Below are 13,875 nucleotides of genomic sequence, written 5' to 3'. Positions count from 1 at the left end.
GCTTCGAGGTAGCAGCGTGTGGAGCATTGTTTGGGGCTAGTTGTGTACCGGCAGGGCTGCGAGGGTAGAGCGGGTGGACTCTGTGTTCCAGGAGTCCCCGCGCGCCCCTGTCAGCTGGGCTCCTCTCCCTGCCGGCCGCGCCCTCAAACCCCAGCGGTATTTAATTACCAGCAGCTTTCACACCAGCGGGAGCATTTCATTTCATACCTTCTTTCAACGCCACGGACTGGGAGCCTCGGACCTCTGCTGTTTCCTGTCTGCTACCGCTGCTGCTCGCCGGACCCGCTGCGCGGGTCCCGCTTCGAGGTAGCAGCGTGTGGAGCATTGTTTGGGGCTAGTTGTGTACCGGCAGGGCTGCGAGGGTAGAGCGGGTGGACTCTGTGTTCCAGGAGTCCCCGCGCGCCCCTGTCAGCTGGGCTCCTCTCCCTGCCGGCCGCGCCCTCAAACCCCAGCGGTATTTAATTACCAGCAGCTTTCACACCAGCGGGAGCATTTCATTTCATACCTTCTTTCAACGCCACGGACTGGGAGCCTCGGACCTCTGCTGTTTCCTGTCTGCTACCGCTGCTGCTCGCCGGACCCGCTGCGCGGGTCCCGCTTCGAGGTAGCAGCGTGTGGAGCATTGTTTGGGGCTAGTTGTGTACCGGCAGGGCTGCGAGGGTAGAGCGGGTGGACTCTGTGTTCCAGGAGTCCCCGCGCGCCCCTGTCAGCTGGGCTCCTCTCCCTGCCGGCCGCGCCCTCAAACCCCAGCGGTATTTAATTACCAGCAGCTTTCACACCAGCGGGAGCATTTCATTTCATACCTTCTTTCAACGCCACGGACTGGGAGCCTCGGACCTCTGCTGTTTCCTGTCTGCTACCGCTGCTGCTCGCCGGACCCGCTGCGCGGGTCCCGCTTCGAGGTAGCAGCGTGTGGAGCATTGTTTGGGGCTAGTTGTGTACCGGCAGGGCTGCGAGGGTAGAGCGGGTGGACTCTGTGTTCCAGGAGTCCCCGCGCGCCCCTGTCAGCTGGGCTCCTCTCCCTGCCGGCCGCGCCCTCAAACCCCAGCGGTATTTAATTACCAGCAGCTTTCACACCAGCGGGAGCATTTCATTTCATACCTTCTTTCAACGCCACGGACTGGGAGCCTCGGACCTCTGCTGTTTCCTGTCTGCTACCGCTGCTGCTCGCCGGACCCGCTGCGCGGGTCCCGCTTCGAGGTAGCAGCGTGTGGAGCATTGTTTGGGGCTAGTTGTGTACCGGCAGGGCTGCGAGGGTAGAGCGGGTGGACTCTGTGTTCCAGGAGTCCCCGCGCGCCCCTGTCAGCTGGGCTCCTCTCCCTGCCGGCCACGCCCCCTAGTTCACCCTAAAGGAAGTAGTCGTTCCCGCTGCGCGGGAGCGCGCGGGAGGGCGCCGGGAGAAGCCCGGGACAAGGGCGGGACCGTCTGTGGCCGTCCGGGGCCGCAGGAGGCCGGGCTGGGCCAGACCCCTTACATTTTGCGGTTTGGAGGATAGTGTCCCGATACAAGAGGGACATGGCAACAGAGGAGGCTACTCCGGGTAAAATCCCTAAATTACGTAATGGCTCACTGGAGAATTACTTTTCTAAGAAGACTGAGGGGGAAAAGGACGCTACCTTAGCTGAGCGCAGGGCAGAGCGGCGCCGCTCAGTTGAGAATATGAAATCCAGACCCCTCTCCGATAGTCTTCATGTACTGAATCGGGAAGGTGATTCGACTGATTTGATTGATTTGAGCGAGGTTAACACTAGCCAAGACGGAGTACCCTTGTTATTTCGAGACTTTGTAGCTACCCCCTCTTTGCCCTCAGAGGACATTGTAAGTGTCTCACCCACCCCTAGCAGTAGCCGTGTTATAGAGATTTCTAAACACAAACAGCAAAAAAAAAAGTCCTTATCTGTAGTCCAGATTCACCGCCCTCCCCCCAGTAAAAGAAGGAAGAAACATAGGGTGACATTAGGCACAGCCAAAACATCGCACACCGATTTTGGTAAAGGGCCTAATACTCTTTTTATACGTGAGGCCCCAGCAGTTGTAGAGCAGGATCAAACACCACAGGGTGAGGCTATACCGACTCTTTGCCCTGCTGTAGTGGATACACATGACGTGGCTCCAATTGACAACAATGGTGCAATGCCATCTGCTATTTCACCCCAACTTCCCTCTCCAGCAACAGGGAATTTGGAATTTTTGTTGAGATCTCTTCTCCGCCCTATTAATGAGTCTATCAAGAGGGTTGAAATTAGATTAACCATCTTGGAAGCTGCTATAACTAGTTTGTCCACTGCCACTGTTAACAAAGGGAATGGGGTGGTGCAGTCTATATCCTTGACAGGGCCCCCTCCTATTAAACCCTCAACGAAACCTGGAATCTCTTCTGTCCCCGCCCCGATTAAGCAAACTAGCCAGCCCCAGGGTAGAGTTGACCCCCCTCCACAAAACTTATTGCCGTCTAAACATTCAAAGGCAACAGCTACTGCATCTGGTGCCGCCCCCTCTAAACCACTCTTAAAGGCTCCGATTAGCAACATCCAAAATACAGTCAAGGGCGGTGAAAATAGTAGATCTGCTCATAAAAGGGTTCCACAAGTCGAGATCCCCCCAGAAGCTGTGCCCTACGTTGTGGTTTTATCGGGGGTGCCACCGCTAATAGGTAATAAGAAGGAGGGTTATGTTGACCTTAAGAATAAAATCATCCACTGGTTGAGGATGCATATGCCGATAGCTCCGAATATAGATGGGGACATAGTCCATGTCAGAAGGATTAATTGGCTGGGGAGTACCACGAAAAATATAGAGGGGGACTTAGTAGTGGTTAATTTTAGAGACCCGCGGGCAGTTGATTATATCTTAAACTGGCCACCTGGGAATGGAGAAACTGGCATCACCCCACGGGCTTTAACATTCTTTTACCCCAGGTTTGATGCAACTAGTACTAAATACGACAAGAGATCTCGGTCTTTCAGGCCGCCCCTTATAAATTCCTATACTAATAATTATCCCCAGTATGGGCACCAGTCCATCAGGATGCCCGACCTTCATACCGCTTGGTCTACGGTTCCTAATAGATATTCACTGAACATGGGCTCTAGGATGAACCACCTAATACCTTTTACCCCGTTGGATACTTACAATCGGTTTTCTCAGCTGTCAGGGCTGGAAGACTGCGATTGAAGTCTGGGGCTCGGGGGGGGTGAGTATGAACTTTCGGGAGCAGAGGATACTGGATTAAACGGAGGGTCCACAGTAGCAGGAGTAGTTAGTTTACCTACCGCCCATACGGCAATACCCAACGTAATTAATGAAGATTCTGGGCTAGCCGGGCCTCCACCTATTATGGATGGTTTCCCTATATCCACTACCTCACCGGTTAGTGAGGAGGGGAATCATACGAGTAGGGCGGCTGATGAGAGTCCGACTGTGGTGGGTAGCATTTCTTTTCCCAGAGGACAACGGGTAATAAACCTTCTATCATGGAACATTGCCGGGTTAAAGAGGAAGCTCGACATCCCGGAGTGGCATACATTCATTGAGCAGTTTGAAGTTTGCCTCTTCCAGGAAACATGGAGCTTAGTCCCGCTGCACAAATCGGGGTTTTCCACCCACTTTGTGCCTGCTGTAAGTAGAGGTAAGGGCAGACCAGCGGGTGGGCTCATTGTTTGGTTAAAAATAGACCTGAACTGGGGGGTCACACGCCACAATGTGGACTGTAATGACATACTCCACCTTTCGGTGAGAGGACGGGAGGATGCAGCCAGGCTTGACCTATTCAATGTTTACGTTAGAGGGACACCGGGTGACTCTACCTCTTTGACTCTATCAGCCCTTGAAATGGCCTTAGCCAACTGCTCTTGTTCGGCTAAAATCCTTGTGGGGGGTGATTTCAACTGTACTTTCGAACCCCTCCTTGGGGATGACCCTTTGGGAATTGAAGAGGAGGATTCGAAATGGTCCATTCCAACGCTCTCCCTCCCCACTATTAAGAAATGGTCACCTAAGGTTATTCAATTGAACGCACTGACTAGGGATTTTAAACTAAGAGCCCTTAATGGTAGGACTTTATCCGACCAGTCAGGGGCAGTGACCTTTAACAGACTATCAGGCCCGTCCCGAATAGATTACATCTTATTGAATGTTGGATTCTGGGCGGACCTCATTGACATGAAGGTCTCTCCTAGTCAGGATAGTGACCACAACCCCTTGTGCTGTAAGTTCAATTGGGGGGGTCTTAATGTCAGGGGGGTGAGTGACTCCTTAAAAATATCTAAAGAGGTGGTCCCATGTAGTAACAACCGCAGATTAAAATGGGACAAGGCCAACCTAGGGGAGGACGAGATGGATAGTATTAGGACCCTGATTGAGGGTCTGTCCTCTAAATTAGAGATCTGGGAGGGAGACAACCGCCCTACTGATCACCATCACCCCTTACTTGATTCTGTCTATAAATCAACAATAGACCAAGTGGGCCAATTCTTTACTTCCAAGGGGAAAGGTAATAGGGTTCCGGTTATGCCGTCTACTCTTTGCAAACCTTGGTACACTGAACATTGTAAGAGCTCTAGGAAAAATCTGACAAGAGCTCTGCTTTCGGGTGACCCTTTGCTGGTTAGAGCGGCCAGAAAGGATTATCTGAAAGCACTAGTTCTGGCCAAACGGGAGTGGGAGGAACGGCACTGGCAGGAACTCTCCTTGGCTGTGAGCAGTAAGAACTCGAACCTCTTTTGGGATTTGATTAACAAAACAAGGCAGGGTAAATCGCAACCACTGGCTGTACATATAACTAGCCAGCAATGGTTTACTCACTTTTCATCCCTATATGGCGGCATAGAGGAAATATCTAGTTTGGGGGTGAATGGGTTGGGTGATGGGGTAAAACTGGACGATACAGATCTGTTATTTTCGCCCTCAGAAGTATTATTGGCAATCAGACGCCTTACCCCTAAGAAAGCCGCCGGGCAGGATGGGATCCCCGGAGATCTGCTGAAGGCTGAGCCAGAAGTTTGGGCCAAACTAATTGCCAGTATTATGAATCTGATCACGAGGGGTCATCAAGTACCAGACTCCTGGAAAGGAGCCGAGGTAGTTACTGTGCACAAGAAGGGGGCAAGAGATGACCCTGCGAACTACAGACCCATTAGTCTGATTGACATCATCCAGAAAGTGGTTGGCAGGGTCATCATCTCGAGAGTTGACGACTGGATAGAGGAGGCTAGTGTTCTCTCCCACTTGCAGGCGGGGTTTAGAAAGAAGGTTGGCACGATGGACCAGGTCTTTCGCTTTTTTGCAATCTATTGGAAGGCGGTTACCATCAAGAAAGGCAGTTTGTATATGGCCTTCATAGATCTCAAGACTGCTTTCGACCTGGTCCCTCGTGCAAAACTCTGGCAAATACTTGGCGAAATGGGGTTTCCCAGTAGCCTTCTGCATATAATAACGAAGCTGCATGAGGGGAATTATGCGCGGGTTAGATGGGGATCGCAGGGACAATTAACAGATAAGATCCCTGTGCGGAGAGGAGTACGCCAGGGTTGTGTTATGGCTCCGACCCTCTTCTCCCTATTTGTAAACGGAGTTGTGGATCATCTGAAGGGGGAAGAGACGGATGCCCCATCCCTGGCGGGGGAGAAAATCCCCACACTTCTCTTCGCGGACGATACCCTATTAATCTCTAAATCCCCGGTGGGCTTACAAAAACTCTTGAACCTGTTTAGCTCCTTTTGTACTACTCGAGGCTTAACCATTAACACTTCAAAAACCAAATTGATGGCTTTTGCCCCCTCCAAAAGATTTAAAAATCACCTCGTGCTCAATAGTGCCCCCCTTGAGCTGGTCACATCTTTTGATTATCTTGGAGTCCGGATAAACAGCCGTATGACCTGGAAAGATCATCTTTCCAAAATGCTCCTTAGTCATCATAGAGTTTCCGGGGTGACGCTGAAGGAACTCCGGGAATCTTCTAGTAAACCGGTTTCTCCAGTTATGGCCATCTATGAGGGTCAGATTCTTCCTTCAGCATTATATGGCTCCGAACTTTGGGGGTTTGAAGGGGTTACAGATTTGATGGTGGCAGAAAATAATTTCTTTAGGAAAGTGGCTGCTCTCCCTGCTTCAACACCAATGATCCCCCTAAGACTAGATTTGGGCAGAAGAACGTTAAAAGACCTGGTGAGGCTTCGCCCGCTGCTCTTCTGGTCTCGACTAAGAAGAACTGAGGAGCTGGCTAAGTATGCAGAAGGGATGGATGATCTACTCTTGCTGGACACAGGTAATAAAATAGGATGGCTAAAAAAACTGAAGGATTTGGCCATCAACCTGGGTCTAAGAGAGGCATGGGAGTCTCAATCCCCGCCACCCAAAGCCGTTATTAAAAAACTTTATTGGGATTGGGTCCAGAGTGAGGCCACGAGGGCTACGAATGTGGGTTCACTTACGGACAAATTTTTATCAATTAAGAGTGTAAGGAAATTGGAACCCTTTTTAGACCTAATAACTAAACCGTGGGATCGATCGCTGTACCTGAAACTGCGCTATGGGACGCTTCCAGTACTTGATTTCACGGCAAGTTGGTCGGCCTCTGATGCCCTCTCACGTACATGCCCCGGCTGTGCGGCCCCCAAGGAATCGGTGGCCCACCTGTTGTTTGCATGCCCAGCCTATAAAGGGGCGAGGAAGCTTTGGCTGAAACCGGTCTGTAGGGAATTAGGGCTGAGGTGCCATAAACAGGCACTCCGTGTCCTCTCTACAGACTCTTCGTCTGCCCTCATGATCTGTGGGGTGGCCAAATTTTTGGGAAATGCATGGCGGATACGCTCCCGTTTATTAAAACCTCGGGGGGCCCTACTGGTTGATACTAATCTGGTTGTGTTGTAAATCTATCAAAATGAGATCTCCCTGTTCTTATGTATTTTACAAATTTTTATTGGTAAATGTGAATTGTATATGTATATGTGCTCTTTTATGGTGATAAAATTGCCGAATAAAGATATTTCAAAGAAAATAGACGGTAAAAAAACTCCTGGGTCAAATGATCAGAGTTAAATTCCCACACAATTGGAATGCTAAAGCCTTAACAAATACATCAAACAGATGCCCCTTAGTTAGCATCTGATAAAGTGACCAAGTGTGACTAGAAGTGCCTAAGATTAAAATACCATCTGTTTTCTTTTGGCAACTGCACCCTTCAAAAAGGAGTAAATGCTGCTACAATGAGTGGGAGAATTTAGTTGTTGCAGAGAAGACAGGGCATGAGCACATCATCTGATATCACATCCTCTAATTGGAAGAACTAAAACCCTCTTAGAATAAACCATATAATATTTGCATAAGAAGGTAAAATGAAGCAGGCTCTGGGGCGTAGACTTATCACATGGGAAGATTAACACATTACTTGGGTCAAATTGGCCCAAGGGGACACCAAGGTGCCACTAAACATGGCCGCCCCTAAGGAGGTCTTAACGATTTCACCTTCCTCTCCAAGCCGGTTTCCTAATTTTAAACGCATTCTTAACTCAGGCTAAGTCATTCTTGGACATAACAAAGGGGTCAGAAAAAAGCTTTAGTCTCCCCAGATTAGACACTTCTTTCTCAGTATATTGCAACCAAAATATTTCCAGACCTCTAGCACAAGTAAGGCAGTCAGTGATCACCTCTCTGTTGAGGCCTGCATGTGGAGTTGTCCAGACTGCAGACAAGATACAGTTCCCTCGTTAAAGAAGTTGATCACATCGCCCCACAACTAAAGGAGCTATGTAAGCTTCCCATTAAGGAGAAGAGAATAAAATTAATATTATGCTATCTCACATATAAAGGAATTAAATTAAACCAACCAGTCTATCTTACCTAGCTACAAACTACCTTGAATGGATAGCAAGTATGCTTGAGTAAAACACTCTAGATCTCAAAATACCAAAACTAAATACCTCCCCACCACTTAAATCACATATTCACATATGCCGCAACAAACTGCTGGAACTTATTTTCATCATATTAACTTTTATGACAATTCTCTTCCATGTTAGTTGCTAAGAATACTACTACCTAAACCAGGAAGTGACACTCAGAAAACCTTTAAACGAATAAATAAATTAGGCATTTGATAGGCAGGTGGGACTTGCCAATGACTAAAATCTACTAGCCTGATATTTAAATGTTTCCATTTAAGGAAGTGTTTCACTAATTGAACTATTTCTTGTTCAGTTTTCTAAAACACTACTCGAGTGGAAAACCATTATGCTGTGTCCTCTTAACATAGGCCTGGTCCTAGCTCTAGAATGCATTATGAGCACGCATTGGTCAATTAAATTCAGGTTTGTTTCTATAGTCTTTCAAGAAAGAAAGTGTACCCAAGTACTGTAGAAGACATGATAAACCTAAATAAAGCCTAATTTTCACATTTTATTACTGAAGGGCAGAGAACAATTAAAAGATTTAGTGCCATAGCAGACTGCTGACATACATTGCATACTCATGAGATCCATAGATTGTTTCACTGTTATGTTTAGCACAGCTCTACGGACCAGGTTGGAAAATACAAGCTGAGATAAAACAGTAAGGACAAATATGCACGTAATGTGTTAAAGTTTAAGAAATGTGATGTCAGTGTTTTTTCTAATGAACATAGAATAATGTTAAGAATTGTAGAACACCATTAAGAGTCGAAACTTAACAACAATTTTCTTGCAACAGTGACAATTTTTTATAATGATTTTGAACTATAACTAGCTTTGCATCAAAAACAGCTCCGCAGTACAATGCAGTGCATTTCATACTTAATAACGTTTGTGTTTCACTGCTAAATAGTTTAGGATTCAAAACGTGACTTTGAAAAGAGATGTCACATGTGTGACTGATGGGGAACAGCCTTTACCACGAAGCTGGAACCCAGCATGCCTTTAGGCGACACTACCACGCAAGTCTTTACCACACAGGATTTTATACCGAATATGCCTTTACCAAGCATGCCATTTCAAAGAATTTTGTTTTAAAAGCATATTAGTTATAAATGTTTTAAAGGTAAGTATATGTAAGTAAGAATGTTTTTAAGTTTTAAGTGCTCTTTACACACACTCACATATAAACATATGGACATGTATGTGTGTGTATATATATATATATATATTAGAAAAAGATTTTTTTAAGGTGGGTAAGAGTATGAAGATTTTTGGGTTATAGGAATGTTTCAGGTGGATTTGGGGTTTTGCATGGTAAGTGAATTTTTAGGGTGTGTATGAGTTTTTGGGTGGCAAGGGTATTTTTAGGGTATGGGTGATTTTTGGGTGGTAAGGAAATTTTTATGGTTTAGGGTGGGTTTGGGATTTTGGGTGGCAAGCATAATTTTAGAGTTTTTGGTGGGTATGGGTTTTGGAGTAGCAAAGGCATTTTTAGGGTTTAGGACAGGTATTGGTTTTTGGGTGCTAAGGAATTTTTAAGGAATAGGGTGGGCATGGTTTTTTTTATGGCAGGGCATTTTTAGGCATTAGGGGGTATGGCTTTTGGGTGCTGAGTGGTTTTTGGGGTGGGTGTGGGTTTTTGAGTGGCAAGGTTCTTTTTAGGGTTTAGGGTGGACATGGATTTTTTAGGTGGCAAGGGTATTTTTAGGTTTTAGGGCAGGTACGAGTTTTTGGGTTGGCAAGCTAATTTGTAGGGTTTAGGGTTGGTATGGGTTTTTGTATGGCAGTGGGATTTTTAGAGTTTAGGGTCGATATGGGTTTTTGGGTGGTAAGGGGGGCCTGGTTTACGATGGGTATGGGTTTAGGGGGACAAGGGTATTTTTAGGGTTTAGTGGAGGTATGGGTGTTTGTGTACTAAGGGGTTTTTAGTCTGGTATGAGTTTTGGGATGCCAAGTTTGTATGCATATTTATAAATACTTATAAGTATACACAAAATAATGATATATACATATATATGCAAATGTTCAAATATATATATACATATATATATATTCCAAGGATGTCTGAGTCCCTTGCGCAGAATTTCACAAACTGCAGAAACAGATACGGGCCCAAGATTGGTGCAAAAGTTGAGTCTTTATTTCGTGCTGGGTTAAAAAAATCGCCATGACGCGTTTCGCGCTTCACAGAGCGCTTGATCACATATATATATATTTCTTTTATTTGAGCGTATACTTACCTGGTACGTTTTTACCACGCATATGCCTTCACCATACATGCCATAACAATTACATTTTGTTGTAAAGGCATACACGTGGTAAAGACTTGCGTGGAAGTGTTGCGGTCATCGTTATGACTACGCTGTAAAGCCATGCGTGGCAATGAGTTGCGTGGTACCGCCATACATCTGTGACTGATTCTTCCACAATGAGTGACCTGTTGAAATAATGAAATAAACGCAGCTTTAACAACTGTGCGTGCATAGGAAACACAAATTAGTGTTAATGGCGAAACAAACCTTATTAGTGGCAAGAAAAGAATCGTTTAATCACCCTGTCTGAAATACATTTAATTGTTTAAGAGTTTTGTTTCCTGCTGTAGACAAAATACTTCCTCATAGTCTATCATATGGGTATGTATCCATTAGCTGGACAACTCTGGATCGGTGTGAGCGAGAAACGTTATATTGGTTAAAAATTGGCAAATTAAGCCACAGGCAATAGATCGGCCAGTGCAGGAAATCCCTAAAAAACTCCACTGCCACACATCACATATTTTAGTGGCCCAGGCTGTAATTTGCTTTACAATTATATTTTATTTTGTAGTAGTAAAGGTGAAAGGTTTGGGTAGTAGCCACAACTTGTACAAGTCTTGCCTGTCTCCAGATGCAGTACTGCGATGCTGGCTTGTAAATAAGGTAAAACTTCACGTAAGTCATTAGAAATTTCCATTTCTCTAACACTGCTGATAGTATGTCTATGAATCTTATAACATGATGTGTTACATTAGGGCATAGACGAATACTGGAGGCCAGGATTATAAACGGCTGTGAAGCCACATGAGATCAAGAATAGGATGCAACAGGAATGGCCAGAAATCTTCATGAGAAGTTGGAACGGATCAACAAATGTAAATCTGTGGAATTCTGGTTTGACAGAAAATTCAGATTACGGTCCAGATCTACAGCCTATAAAGAGAAAATCTTTAAAAAAGAAAAAGAAAACAATGAAAACGCTTTTCACCTCCAAAACTCCAAACTTGCAAGAATTCCATTGCTGAGGACTAGACTTCAAATGGAATGTTTGCATACCAATCAATCCCGCTTCCTGCATGATTTAATAAGAGGTGAAGTCATAGGAGAACAAAGCACAAAACGAATTGCAAATGGACAAAAATCAAAACCAGAAGGTGTTTACATAAAACACAAAGTAAAAGAATTCTAAAAACTTGACAGAGAAGAAAACAACAAACACTCCCAGGAAAAAAGCACTTTAGGCATGCACATTTCCCACCTCCTTTTTCATCGCATACAAAAATAAAGTTTGCGCTCTTGCCCCCCAGTGTTTACTACTTGAAGTTAATGAATAACACAGATGCTGTGCAACAGTTCTAGTCTAAGGTTGTAGGGACCCCACAAGGAGAAAAACATATCTGAAGTCTACAGGTCTTCCGAGGATGAGGAGCTCTAGGAAACATGTTGGCCCATTATTTCTGTTCTCTACTCTATTAGGTACATTTTCTGTCTTCATCCTTTAGTGCCATTCTACATTCTAGAAAGTTAACAAATTGTTTAAATGTAACTGAAATGTACAAAGGGTGGGATCGAGACAATTATGTAGTTGTGGAAGATGAACGCATAAGGAGAGGCAAAAACTGCAGCTTCTCAGGGTCGCAAAACGAAGAAAGGATACACCCACTCCAGTTTTAACTTCTCAGGAGGTAGTTCTGTCCTAATGTCATCATAGTTTTCCACATCAGAAGGAATGAACATTGTGATTGGTCGACCTCGCATGAACATCTTAATGTACTCTCCCTCTGTTCAAAATGAAATACACGGTTTGTAGACAGTTAGCTCAAACAAGTCTTGCACGCATTGAGTTGCAACAAGGAGACGTTTTAAAAGTGGGCACATTTAATATTTTACTACATCGCAGTAAAATGAAAGATCTGAGCAAAATAAACATTGGACATTTTTGTGTCTACTTTTTTTCAATGTAGTATTCCTTTTTCCTTCAACAGACAATAAATACGTTTAAAATGAACGTGCTTAGCAAGTGTCTTGTCGTCCTCCAAGCTCGGATACCACTGACATTTAACATTTTGAAACTTGAAATTATAAATGGATTTCATGAATATGCAAATGTAGATAGATAATTCTTGAGTGTATTGCCTAAATCAATGTCACTGATATCAACCTAATTTGCGTCTATTGTTGCCAGAATTAGAACCTGTGACCTGCAGTAAGTTCACACCCGATGAGCCACCAATGCATTGAATACTATGCCGTTTTTCCTAAACACACACAAGCTTTTTCACTTCAGCATTGATACTTCAGCCTTTGGTACTTCTCATGCTTCGGTTAAGAAACATTTCCTCAGCATACACAAATACAATACTCCAGGCCTCCTTACGACTCATCGATGGCATACATCCGCATTCTACTTAATAACTATCCCTAATTTATGCTGATAAAATGTAAGGGCCTATGTATACTTGTACACAATATCCTTCATATCGATTCTTACTAAAAGGCTTATACATTTTCTACATATATTTTTAGCAGTGAAATGAATAAAGTGTTTTAATCTCTTAAGGCTAGAGGACATGACATCAACATCCTCCCATAGTGTGGGGGGCATGTAGTGGTGGACTCCCCCACAATACAGGATTGTGGAAAACTGGGGGACGCTTGAAGGATGTTGCAGAAGCATATTCAGGGAAGCCAATGCAGAGTCATACAGTGGCAAATCTCAGGGACAATTATGAACTAAAAGTAAAATGTCTTCACCTTCCTGTGATATAATACTCCAGAACTTTCTGTCAATGACAAAGTTTATCCATCATTCCCAAACAGATAAAAAAAAATAGCAATACACGTGTGGCTGAACATATCAGACAAAACAGGAATGGGCGAAAACCGTAATCAGTTGAGGAGCCCTTTGCTACTACAATCACTTCACCAAGTCATGGTGTGGGTCCGTTCCTGTCCTGGGCATAGGTCCTCTTACACAACTAGGCTAGAGTTCTAATCAAGAGAAGTGGGGAATACAGGACAGTAGGACATTTGACATCAACTGGAAGCTCTGGAGCTTTTCATCACATACATTTGATGAAACCCAAAGTACCCATCATTTTATTTGCCCACCGAAAGTATGCAAAATGTAAATATAGATTTAAAAGATGTTTATCTTGTTTGTTAGACAAGAAATGGAAACAGGCATGCTACATATAGCTCTCTTAAAAGCTTTATGCTTTAATTAGTAGCAGTCTTGGTCACACACTAAATATTTTTAGACTCATACAATTGGCATACTTGCTGTAAGATTCAATGTGGACTCCAGTGTGGACTCCATGCATGCTGGAGTTCCAAAGGCAGGTATCACTTTGAGGTGCTGTTTGCTTTGACTGGAGCATTGGGCTCCTGCACGCTTTCCCGCCCCTGCCTCTCCTGCCAAGCTTTCTGAAGAAAATCAGTAAAGACTGGGCCCAAGTCACCCTATTGGCCCTGGACTGGGCAGGAAGTGTGTGTTACCCGGAACTTCTGAACATGAGCCTCTGACTTTCGATCGGTTGCCTCTTCGGGACGACCTCGTGTCACAGCAGGAGGGCAGGTTCCTGCACCAGAGCCTGTGAAACATGCACATTCATGTGTTGAGTTTGAGCAGTAACAGTTAACAGCTTTTGATTGTCCTGCCGGAGTAGTTGGTGTCCTACCACCAAAACGGTTTATGCGGGACGCAACATTCAGTCTCTACAGGCACAGTT

At 44.9% G+C, this 13,875-nt stretch overlaps 1 protein-coding gene across 1 annotated transcript in view; it reads right to left on the bottom strand.

Moving 5' to 3' along the window:
- LOC147662083 (echinoderm microtubule-associated protein-like 4) overlaps positions 1-11,946 on the bottom strand; it is a 133,666-nt gene extending 121,720 nt beyond the window's left edge. The window contains exon 1 of the mRNA XM_086951124.1: positions 11,802-11,946. Coding sequence (XP_086807250.1) covers positions 11,802-11,908 — 107 coding nt within the window. The 5' untranslated portion in view covers positions 11,909-11,946. The remainder of the gene's footprint in view (positions 1-11,801) is intronic.
- Positions 11,947-13,875: the final 1,929 nt, after the last annotated feature.

Source organism: Lissotriton vulgaris, unplaced genomic scaffold (assembly GCF_964263255.1).
Source record: "Lissotriton vulgaris unplaced genomic scaffold, aLisVul1.2 SCAFFOLD_4152, whole genome shotgun sequence".
NCBI classification, from domain to species: domain Eukaryota; kingdom Metazoa; phylum Chordata; class Amphibia; order Caudata; family Salamandridae; genus Lissotriton; species Lissotriton vulgaris.
This window is presented reverse-complemented; position numbering and strand designations above follow the sequence as displayed.